Here is a 12,589-nt window from a genome sequence, read left to right as displayed (position 1 = left end):
TTAAAAAAAGTTGGGCGCTTCTACACTATTAGGACGAAATTTCAGAAATCGTAATACTGAATTTCACATGAAAACAATGGCATCTACGTATTCTTCATATTTTTGAGATTATATAAAACAATTATGAAAATCAATAAGGTAGAAAAAAAAAAAGAAAATAGGATTTGATGAAAACGATTGTAAGACATAGTCCAAAAGAGAGGTAATTTTCCATTTCGATTTAAACATGATTGCTACAATTTTTTACCTAATGATTAAAGTTTTTTTTTTTTTTTTTAATAATTTAGTAATATTCAGTAATTTTGACTACATAATTTGGAAGCTACCATTGTAATTTATTAAAATTGACAAAAAAAATCAGAACCATTTTTTTATCTGAAAATTCCATTTATTGACTACAAAATTTTGTCCTAATAATGTAGAAATGCCAGAAGTTGTCTTTCATTAGGCCAAAAGTTTCTATATTTTTAAAAGTATAAAAGGTGATAACGTATGTACAAATCTGAAATGATTTAGCATATTATTGTATAGATTATTGTTTTATTTATTTGATACTTTAATATTGTTTTTTTTTTTTTTTTGCTTGCTCAATCCCCTTCCCACCATCACTACTTGTTTTTTTACCTAACGTTATTTGTCTTTATTTTTAGTCTCTCGAATCAAGAATGAAACTGGAGTGGCCATTCAAATTCCGTCTGATAATGTCAACAATGTGATAAGAATCGAAGGTGATCCAGTTGGTGTGCAAAAAGCTAAGCAGGAACTCTTGGACATGGCTCAGAGAATGGTAAGTTCATCAGAAACCTTTGTTTCTCGTATAGTTTCAGAGTCCATATATTGAGTTTTTCTACATTTTTCATGGTTATAGTCAGCTGACGTACTGCCTAACTTCTGGCCTGACTGACACAGTAAACGCTGATAAAGCAAATCAGTTCCTTCACTTTTATTGTTCTTCAGTATTTATATTGTGAAGCGATTTATTGAAATAAAATATAAGAAAAGGACATTATTGAAAAATATAAAAATTAACAAAATTATACAGATAAAAATAACACAACTGCACTTTAAATAACAAAATTTTAAAGTTTTTTTTATTTGTAATTTTATAAAAAAATATCTTTATGAAATTATGAAAATGTTTTTTCTTAATTTTAAAAACAAAAGTATTTCTTCTTGAATTTATATCATAAATATGTTCATGAAAGTATAAAAATAAAATTGAAATCAAAATAAGTTTAAAACATGATAAAAAAACGTATCCAATACATAATATTCTCAAAATAGTTTAAAAAGATTTTAAAGTGTTTTCAATAATTCTTAAAAAAAATAATTCCAATAATTATTTAAATTAAGACTGAAAAAACTTTTCAATGATTATTAGATAAAACAAGTGAAGCATTCATGGTCCCCCATGAGTGTATAGTGAATGAGGCATACAAAAAAAATGACTAAGTGCAACATTTGACCCCCCCCCCATTTAGCCCCAAAAGTCCTCAGGCGACATCAAATCCTGGTAAAAATGAACAAACTGTGTAGTTTTAAGCCTTAACATATGTAAATTTGAGTTCTGCACCATGCAAAAGAAAAAAATGACTAGATCCATCATTTTCCTCCGCCCCCATTTAGCCCCCAAAGTCTCCAAGGTCATAACATATTTAAATTTGAGTTCAGCACCATGCAAAACTGCTAAATAGACATACATAAAAAAATTTGGACAAATATGGTAAAATAGTCCCAAAAATGGAGTGTTTTTATTAACCCTAAAAGAGCTTCTGGGACACATCCAAGAGTTATAGCAAAGTATAGACAAACAAAATTATATAGAAATCAGTTAGTTACAACTTTTCAGAAAGTTTTATAAAAATCCAAGGCATCAATTTTTATTTTTTTAATAAGCACAAAAATGTAAATTTTAGCCATTTTAACCTGAAAGGCACCCTTAGGGGAGCAACCAGAGTTTTCCCGGAAACTCCGTTCTGTTACTTTTTTACTCATATCATGTTTAATGTTTGCACAAAATTTCAAAAACATTCAAAGGCATAATTATTGAGAAAAGTGCAAATGGATGAATGGACTAGGGTAAATTTACAGGCCCACCCTCCTTTTGTTGCCTGAGGACTTTTTGGGCTAAATGGGGGAGAAATGCTGCACTTAGTCATTTTTTTTTTATGCCTCGTTCACTGTGCACTCATGGGGGGGGGGGGCCATGCATGCTTCACTTGTTTTTAATAGAAATCATTCCAGGCAAGGCATGAAGCCATTTGATGTATGGAGCTAACAAGAATGAAAGATGATTATTGCAAAGACAGGAGATTCTTATTGGATGTAGTCTTGAAAAGGCCAGGGTTAAAAATAGGGGAAAACAGCAGGAAGAGAGTTCCCCAAGCTTGTTGTTCTTGGAAAGAAGCTAATGGAATAGAAAGCTGTATTACAATGAGGTATCAAAACAGCAAATATATAAAGACCACTAGACCAACAAATTAAACGAACTTGTATAAAGGAAGCAAACCATTCTTTAGAACACCTGCTATAATAGTATTTATAGAAAAGACTGAGGTTAGCAACATAGTTTAACATAAGTTTGGTAATTAATATAATGTATGATTTTTTTATAATTTTTATTCTTTGAATTTTTGTGATGAAATATTTCAACTTTGTTTTACTTTTTAGGAAAATGAGAAAAGCCGAGAAATTCTCATTGAACAGCGATTCCATAAGACCATCATTGGTGCCCGTGGTGAGAAGATCAGAGAGATTCGAGAGATGTTCAATCAGGTACAGATTACCTTCCCTGATGCTGGAAAGAAGAGCGATGTGGTCATCCTTCGTGGACCCAAGAACGATGTAGATAAGGCTTACAAGCACTTGAATGCATACCATCAAGAACTGGTGAGTCATCATTTTTTTTTTTTTTTTTTTTTAGGTTGGTGCAAAAATAATGTTTATTGACATGAAGTTGAACGTTAAAAACATTATTTTTGCACCAATCTAATACATCATTTAAAAAAAAAACTTATTTTTGCCTCTAAACTTTTACTATTTGATTCATAACAAGTTTGTCAATGTAAATAAGTTACGTATGTGGGCGATTGTAGAGAATATTCAACAGAAAATAAGGGTGAAAAACAACAAATAATCGAAAAATAATTTTACATATTTTATTTCGTTTTTACATATTTTATTTCGTTTTTACATATTTTATTTCGTTTTTACATATTTTATTTCGTTTTTACATATTTTATTTCGTTTTTACATATTTTATTTCGTTTTTACATATTTTATTTCGTTTTTACATATTTTATTTCGTTTTTACATATTTTATTTCGTTTTTACATATTTTATTTCGTTTTTACATATTTTATTTCGTTTTTACATATTTTATTTCGTTTTACATATTTTTATTTCCTCTTTTACGTTTTTTATTTCCTCTTTTACATGTATTAACTTTTTACAATTTTTTTCACTTACTATTTTAAAAATTTTACATTTTATTTTAATTCATTTTCTTATTTTAATTAATTTTTCATTTTTTATGTTTTTCATTCTTTTGTTTCCGTTTTTTTTCTAGGTAACAAACAACTTCCAGTCTCAAGTACAGATTTTTAAAGCATTCCATAAAAATATCATTGGAAAAGGTGGAGCCACCATTCGAAAGGTGAACATTCGATATTTTTTGCTTTTTTAAATAAATTTCCATTTTTTTTTAAATTCTGTATCAAAACTTAATCCTCATTCTAGGTGTTTACTGGATTAATGCAACTGAATTTAGAAATAAACCCACTATTATTGGCTTATATGATAATCTCGTTATCCACTGCCCTACAGTGATTACTTAGTTTTGTGTGTGTGTAATATATATATATATATATATTAATTGATCTCATAATGTACTAATGTATTTACCCGGTGTTGCTTTAAATATAATTAAGTTATTTTAGTTTTTAATTTTTATTTGTTTACACTATTTTAAACTAATATAGAAAAAAGAAATAGATTTTTAACTATGAAAACTACAACCCTTATATTTAATTAAAAATTTGAGTTATTCCCCTTGCTGATTTTTAATTTTCAGTGGTTAGCTAAATTCCTCATATCACTTTTTTGGGGCTGGACTAAGTACTTAAAAAAAAATAAATTGTAGGGAAGTAGGTTATTATATTATCAATAACCTCATATTTGGTTTAATGGACGCTTTATGTGCTGGCATGCATTTGACAGCTAGTGATAGGTTAGTTTTGAAGCCTGTTTCTTAAAAACAGGCTTCAAAACTAACCTATCTCTGGCCATGTTTTTATTTATCCTTCTTTCCCTTAAGTACATTTTATCATTCCCTCCCATGACTTTCTTGACCTTCCCCTGCAAACCTAACCTGCTACCTTGACTGTTGTAAAGTCACTGGCCTAAGAATTTTTATCCATTTTAACATGACCATACCATCAAAGTCTCCTGTTCTGCACACATCTCTATACTATCCAGATTTAATCTTCCTTTGAGGTCAGCAATACTAAGTTGTCTTTAAGACTAGCATTACACATCCATTGTATTATTCTTATATCATTTCTCTCCATGCAACTCCTATCCTCACTAGTCGGTTTTACTTTTCTATGTCATCACATAGTGTATACATGTCTGATAGACTCTTCCGTTCAGTGACAGTAGTAAATCTCTGTTGGTTAGTAAATTCACAAATTAGAAGTCCAACAGGGCTCTACAAATTTATCTTTAGTTGACCTTTAACTAAATTTCATTTACTAGCCAAATAGAACAGTTACTAGGCAAACTCACATGATTTTTAGAATATGACATTTTCGTTCTGTGACGAGTATGTACATCAAAGATTTTTCTGTGTTTTCTTTTTTTTTTTTTTTTTTTTTTTTTTTAATAAGTGTAATTCTAAATATACAACAAATTTTATGTTGATACTTGAAGGTATAAACATTTGAATTTCTTCAGATATTTTTTTTTAAATAGCCTTCGTTAAAAAAAAGAGTATATTTTATTGTTTAAATAATTTAACTTTGCTCGTTTTATTAAAAAAAACAAGTTAAAAAGATATTTTTCACTCGGTAGTGAGCCTTGGAAGACTGTCAGTGAAAGAAATACAATCGCCAGAATATAAGCGTTTCATTATTTTTAGTTGCCACTTTGAAAAATCACTCATAAATGCAACTGTTTCACTAGCAATGCAGAGCCCTGTCCAATCGCTTTCATAATAATCGTTTTTTTCTTTAATCAAACTTATTTTTAGTTGTTAGATTTGTTGTCTTTCAGATATAAATCTGACGTTCTCCTCATCCCTTTATTTTTGGTCACACTATATTTAAAATTTTATCGTAAATGTTAAGTAACAAAGAGAAAGATTTTAATAATTTTAAAAATTAAAAAAAAAGTTTTTAAAACCAACATTAGAAGCATACGGCATAATCACGTTGACACACCGGTTCCCGTCAGATCACTGAAGTTAAGCAACGTTGAACCTGGTCATTACTAAAATGGGTGACCAATTTGGAAAGTCCAGGTGCTGTAAGTAGGACGTCGACGATACCTCCCTGCAAAAACCTAACGTCATCTCCCCTAACATGCGACTGGAGACCGCTTGTGAATTTCTTACTCCCATGAAACTGCCTCCTTTGGAGGAAGGCGGTTAAACCCTTAATAGGGTTGGTGCTGACTGCACACATTAGAAGTGAAAATTAAATTCTAGAAAATGCCTGAAAAAATACATTTTTTACAATTTAGTTTTCTTTCACAATTAAAGATTGCATATTTTAAAACTTAAAAATAGTCAAACTAATTGGTTTTTGTTTTTAAATAAACAAAAACCAATTAGTTTGACTATTTTTAAGAACTAGAAATCTAAAAACTTTCCTGTAATTAGACTAATTTCGAACACTCGGTTTCTGGAAACTCTATAATAGTGTGGTGAATAATGAATAATCGACAATCTCCCACCCCACTGTTCAACTGATAAGGCTGAACTATTTGCCCCCCCAAATTTCTCATTGTGAACAAAAGGCACACTTGATGACCTCTTTCCATGTCCAAGATATAAAAAAAGAATCTTGACACCGCCAAAGCATGTCCGTCTGATCTTATCTCTGTTATATTAATAAGAAAAATGTTCTTTTAAACTGGCTCCTGTTCTTTCCGAACTCTAAAACAAATGCCTTGGAAAATTGGCTCTGTGGTACCAGTATTCAAGAATTCTGGTGAAAGAACTAGGCAAAGTCACTGAGTTGTGGCATGACTTTATTGCAAGAAAACAGTTCTGTGTAGCCATTAAAAAAAAAAGTTTTGTTTTTGGTTTTTTTTCCCGCCCTTCTTTTTTAAAAATATTATTACACGACGAATCTTTTGAGAAATACACACTTTAAAAATCTGTATATTAGGTAATGAATAATGCATTTTCGGGCTTACGTCTTGTTGATGTAAAAAGCAAAGCGCCAGAATCTGAAATGGAAAATGAAACAAGGTGTAGTTTTGTAAAACAAATGAAGAAAATACTTGTTTCATTTTTCGGTTCCTCTTCGGATTGGCGTTTCGCTTTTTTACATCAAGATGTACACCTGAAAACGTGTTATTCATTACTAGGGTAGTAGATTTTGATATTTCAAAAGCCTTTGATAAGGTCAATGAAAATAAATTTGCATGTTATTACTGAATGAATATTCAACATAATCAGATTCTACCTAACTAAAAGAAAAATCCAGGTTGCATACTTAAATAAACTTAATGTAGGGTTCAATCCTTAGACCTTTATTATTCCTGATATTCATAAATGGACTCCCTCCATATTTAAGATATGTATATTAGCTGATGACCCGACACTATTCTCAAGATGTGGGTAAAGCGAATGTACCTATATCCAAGGCAACGTCAGAAACCTTATAGAATGACCTCCAGTCTGTAGTGGAATGAACTCATAAATAGGTAGTAACGTTTAATGCTACTAGGATAAAGATCCTTTATTTTAATAATTATAAGAAGCCTTTTCAATCACTGATTGCCGTGGCTAATAACACCATACCAGAAAATTCAACATTTAAACAATCAGCAAAATCTCACCCTTTCATTTCATTTTAGGAAACCTCAGATGCTGAAAGGCTTTCTACTCTAATACGCCTCTGTCAGCCTTTGAAACTCCCTCTCTTTTCCTTGTTTCGATATAACATGCAGAAATTTAAATGTAATGTAAACAAGCATCACGCTGTACAATTCCTCACTTAAGATGCTCCTGTGGTTATGACTTGTAATTCACAGTATCCCTTATGTCTCCGTGGAAATGTGCATTGTTTGGAGTGAATAAAAGCAAAAAACAAGTTAAAAAAGATTTCAAATTCTTTAAAACTCAGTATTAAATTTAAATTATAATCCTCTGTATTTGTGGCATTCTTTTTAATTAATTTCTTCCGTATGATTTGAAATTCTCTTCAGATTCGTGATGAAACTGACACTCGTATTGAATTGCCCAGTGAGAACACTGATTCGGATATGATTATTATCACAGGCAAGAAAGCCAATGTAGAATTGGCCACAAAAAAAATTGAAGCCATTCAAAAAGAACTGGTGAGTAATTAGCTTTTTTTTTTTTTCTTAACTTAATTACCAGAAAAATAAAATAATTGCCTCTTAAACAAATCCAACAATTTTTATGTTTTAATACAATAATGTTTAATAGTCTCACGCTATTAAATTAGGCTGTCTAAGATACTGGCTTTCTGACCTAAAATACACCAAACTGACTTTTTTTTTTATACTTTTCTATGTAAAAACAATATGTTCTGCAAAATCAAAAACAATTTTTCTCTACAAAACAACCAAACTAAACATCATGAATGAATATTTGAAAATATTTAAAAAAAAAAAAAAAAAAAAAAAAAAATTTAAAGGATAAACTTTTTTCAATTCTACATGAAATAACTTGAAAAGGTTTGATATGCTGTAACACAACCAAATAACAATGATGATCTTTGAAATCTTGCTTTTTAATGATGTCAGAAGTTAAACAAACTTGTAAGTGTTAATGTGAGTTAATCATGGAGAACAGTTGAATTACAATCTTGGCCTTTTGGTCAAGATCAAAGTGTAGTATCTGTTCTTCAGATGCTGCACTTCATTTTATTGTTCTCTTTTGGTGGAGGAGAAATCCTTCACGACTGAGACAATTTTTATTTTTGTACCTTTTCTCCACGTTCAAAAACGACCCTGGTGTCTAACTCTGTCCCGTGGGGAGGCATAGTAAATAGGTACAATATAATATCAGATATTAACTGGAATACCTGTCCCAGAACAGGTTCATATATAATAATGCACATGTGGAAACTTTTAATAAATGCAAGCGATTCTTCAAAACAATCAAAAACATTCCTATGCCAGAAGATGTCAGCTTTTAAAAAAAAATGATTAAATGTAAATTTTTTTTTTTTTTTTAAGTATCACATCTACATTACCATCGGACAGCTAAATTATTTTAAACAATATTACAACTATGTATATATATAGGGTATTATGTGCTCTCCCACTGGAAGAGGTCCTGGATATGACCTTAAACTATATCTGATGGTGAGGCCCCCAGCTTATGGGCTTTGGGGAGTGTGGAGATGCCTTTTTAATTGCCATTGCTCCCAGGTCCACTCTGACCTGGAGTGGTAGTACCTGTTAGGGTCCCAACTATGGCTTAAATAGGAACCGACTTGCAAAAAAAAAAAACCAAACAAACTCTATTAAAAAATTTGTCTTCAAAATCACTGGATTTGGCATTAAATAACTTGAAAAGGGTTGATATGCCGTAAAACAAAAATAACCCACTGCAAGAACTGTAACACCAGGGTCGGAAGTGAGATTGAGAAGTCAGCGCCCCCACGAAGAGGGGCACTCTGACCTGCGAAATGTCTGGTTAGACCTGTTAACCTTCCCTGGTAAGGGCGCCTCAGGTGATTAGCAATAAATTAACCCCTTCTTAAAGATGGAAGGCAAAGCCCTGGAGGGTAGACCACCTAGAACTGGACAGAACTAACATCCCACTGCAGAATCAATAGGGATCAGATCATTACAGGAATGGTCTATCTTGAGGATAAAACAATTTATAACCAATGTTTCATTGAATTTTCTTTTAATTTTGGTTGATATTAATCTCTTATGTATTTTATAAAAGAAAAACCAAAGAATAGGGCGAGTTATGCAAATTAATGGACAGATTATTTCAACTCCGATCGGAATAAATGTGAATCTTTTTGCTTACATTAACCACCTCAAAAAAATGTCTTTGTCTTTTATCTAGGCTAACATTAAAGAAATCACTGTGGACATTCCTTCAAAGTTCCACAACTCCATCATAGGTGCCAAAGGTCGTCTGATCCGTTCCATCCTAGAAGAATGCTCTGGCGTTTTAATCCGCTTTCCTCCTGAAGGGAGCTCTTGTGACAAAGTTGTCATTCGTGGCCCGATTGAGGATGCTGAGAACGCTCGCAGACAGTTGCAGGAATTGACTAGCGAAAAGGTTGGTAACAAATTTATTGCTTTTCTTTTTTTCGTTATCTCTATTTTTATAGCAGCAAACCTTTGAAACATGTTTCCTTGTATAAGACCAACAAGAAACTTGTAGTTATATATATATATATATATATATAAAATTTTGAGAATGTCATCTTATCGTTCATACCTCATTTGTGTACAAGAATTTTTTAGATGATGGCAGAAAGAGTAAATGAAAGATAAAGAGTGAATAAGAGAAGTGCTGAGAGAAATTAAATGATATAAATACTTGAAGGGAAAGGTCTATTATGATATCACAATGTATTTTTAAATTCTTTGTGTAAATGGAAGTGTTGAACATGTCTCACTTTTAACTTTTTAAAATGTGTTTAATGTACAATGTACCAACGTTTGTTCAAAGCTTGTCTAGTATTATTTATATATGTGTATATAAGAAACAAGAAAAATTGAATCAATTACAATATTAATCCATCAAAAATTCAAACAAGGAATTATAATAAAGAAAAATCCATAACCCATTTACTTTTAAACATAGGCTCTTTTCATCAGAGAATAAACATTAGTAAAAGCTGAATCATTGGTTAGCATAAATTGTAAAAAATATACACAAAACTTTTTTGTGAAACAGGCATTTTTAATAGAATAACATAAAAAAATAAAATTAATCAACTAATTATCTTTTCAATCTGCTAATGAAATAGTAATTTGGAATCCAAGTGTGAATGGATTATAGTGTAAAAAAAAAAAAATTTAATTTTAAAGCTCAAATATTTAATGAAAATAAATTTTTTTTATGCGTAACAGAAAAGCAGAACAATATTTCTCTTCTCTGATACCCATTTTCTTGAGATTTTTATGAGATCAATTTCAAAAAATTTTTTTCCACAGCAAATGTCAAGTTTCACTGCCGATATCAAGGCCAAACCAGAATATCACAAGTTTCTCATTGGACGTGGAGGAGCTAACATTAAAAAGGTGAACTTAAACAATTTAAAATTTTTTATTTTTTTTAATTTTATTTTTTTTAATTAAAACAAAATAAACTTTGTATTCTCTCTTGGTTGTCAGTTAAATCTTGTCTCTGCTATTGTTGCATACTGAGCTATATAACATGGGTGTATATAACGTCTTGTGTCCGTGTGTGTGGGAGGATGTTTTACATATACACAAACGACATACCTTTTATCATTGTCATCTCTTTAACAGCGCTGGACAAAATTGGTGATTTCATAATCTTTAATTGTCGGAGTTGCAATTTCACTGTTGTCTAACTCTTGATGCCTCGTCTCCCACAACTCGTATCATGTGGATTACTTCATTGTATGTCCAGCCCGACTAAAAATCGATACTCGACTTTTCTCCCCAACTAACTGAACTTCACATCCATCTAAAACTAAGTATCTTAATCAGTTATGATTGGTGGGAAACTGGTCTAGTCGTTAATAATCCAACTATGCAGCAGGTAGCCTTAGGTTGCGATGCCTCCGTTTAGTCTCAAGAGACAGACACTTCTGTAAAGGTAGCTGTGCTTGTAATTGTGAGGCAAGGGTTGTGCAAGCCTCAACCACACTTCTTCTGAATCGGTACTGTTTGAGTCCAGTGGCAAGAAGAGGTCCAGGATGACTGGAAACAATGCTGAGGTAAGCAGAGAGCACATACAGCACCTGAAATTCCCAAATGGTTACCCATTTTAGTACTGACCAAGCTCAACGTTGCTTAACTTTGGTGATCTGATGGGAACCAGTGTGTCAACGTGATTAGCCTTAAGTTAGCACTCATCAAATGACCAGACATATTCCGTGCACACTAATCCTAATTTACTTGTGGAACACGTAGAAATATCAGTTGTACCCTTTGTCTGTTTTATGTTGCTTTTATGGATACTAGAAAGAAGTTATATATACATCTTTTAGTAATATATTTAAATAGTGAGTGCAAAGACTTGCAAAGTATAATTTTAATTTTTCTACTAATTGGACGGATGGTTTTGATTAAATATAAACTTACATGCTAACACTGAGGGCTGAAATAATTGTACGCAAGGTGTTACCAATAAGGTACTCATTTTGAATCTTTGAGAAAAATAATTATAACTCGAGTACCTTATAACAATCTTGACAGCATTTACATTAACAAAGGGAAATTTCACCAGGTAGTAACATTATTTAATCCATAGCTGGAGAGAGAGAGGGGAGAAGGAGCATAGCAAGGAAAAAGTAAATTTGTATCTTGTCTTTATTTAAAAAAAAAAAAACTTAACTGGCTCAGCAAACTCACCCTGTTTCGATTCAAACAATCTTAACTCCAGTTCAATGGGTGATGCAGTATATCTTGCTATTTTTTTCTACTGTAACATAAATAACAAAGTTGAGTTTGAATTAAAATAACATTGAACATGTTTTATTATTTAAAAAAAATCTTTTTCCTAAAGGTTCGTGAAAAAACTGGTGCCCGTGTTATATTCCCAACTGATCAAGACAATGACCCTGAACTCATTTCTATAATTGGGAGGAAAGAATCTGTAGAACAGGCCAAAATGGAACTGGAAGGACTCATTCAAAATTTGGTATGTTTTCTCCTTTCTTTTCCGTTCAAAAAAAAATGAAAAAAAATTTTTGATACTGATGCAGAAGAGTCGACTATCTGAGCTGTTTACATAAAATGCCAAAAGGTACCGAAATGCTGAGCCAATGAAAATGGCAGCAGCCAATGTCATTTAAGGAAACATTTATTTGATATCGTTGGATAATTATTAAAAAAAAACTGGATATTTATCTTGATTTTAACAAAAAAATTTATTTTAAAAAGCATTAAAAACAAATCATAAAAGCAAATCACTGGTTATTAAAAAAAAATGAATATTCATGCAGCTTACAAGTTTTTTATTTTAATTTTAAATTTCATAAATTTTCATAAAATTGTTCATTGTTTTTTTTTGTTTTTTTTATAACAAAAATATATTTTTCATTGTTTGCACAAAAAAAAATTATTTAACTTTCATTAGGCACCTGGCGTTTTTTACGTAAATTGCTCAGAAAATTTAGACAATATGATCCTTATTCTGCATAAATACCAAATTAAAAACCTTTTTTTT

The 12,589-nt window shown here is 31.1% G+C and overlaps 1 protein-coding gene and 3 pseudogenes across 4 annotated transcripts in view; 3 read left to right on the top strand and 1 right to left on the bottom strand.

Moving 5' to 3' along the window:
- The window catches only part of LOC145297579 (vigilin-like), a 97,933-nt gene that overhangs the window by 62,912 nt on the left and 22,432 nt on the right, over positions 1 to 12,589 (top strand). For all 4 annotated transcript variants that reach the window (XM_080143611.1, XM_080143621.1, XM_080143630.1 and 1 more), the window contains 7 exons: positions 651 to 787; positions 2,671 to 2,889; positions 3,569 to 3,655; positions 7,435 to 7,566; positions 9,281 to 9,499; positions 10,384 to 10,470; positions 11,927 to 12,061. In XM_080143611.1, coding sequence (XP_079999737.1) covers positions 651 to 787; positions 2,671 to 2,889; positions 3,569 to 3,655; positions 7,435 to 7,566; positions 9,281 to 9,499; positions 10,384 to 10,470; positions 11,927 to 12,061 — 1,016 coding nt within the window. The remainder of the gene's footprint in view (positions 1 to 650; positions 788 to 2,670; positions 2,890 to 3,568; positions 3,656 to 7,434; positions 7,567 to 9,280; positions 9,500 to 10,383; positions 10,471 to 11,926; positions 12,062 to 12,589) is intronic.
- LOC145241761 (5S ribosomal RNA) lies at positions 5,412 to 5,530 on the top strand (annotated as a pseudogene).
- LOC145242724 (U2 spliceosomal RNA) lies at positions 8,052 to 8,185 on the top strand (annotated as a pseudogene).
- LOC145242187 (5S ribosomal RNA) lies at positions 11,148 to 11,264 on the bottom strand (annotated as a pseudogene).

The sequence above is a fragment of the Euprymna scolopes genome, chromosome 2, assembly GCF_053919585.1.
Source record: "Euprymna scolopes isolate OS-2025 chromosome 2, ASM5391958v1, whole genome shotgun sequence".
Classification (NCBI taxonomy): Eukaryota; Metazoa; Mollusca; class Cephalopoda; order Sepiida; family Sepiolidae; genus Euprymna; species Euprymna scolopes.
This window is presented reverse-complemented; position numbering and strand designations above follow the sequence as displayed.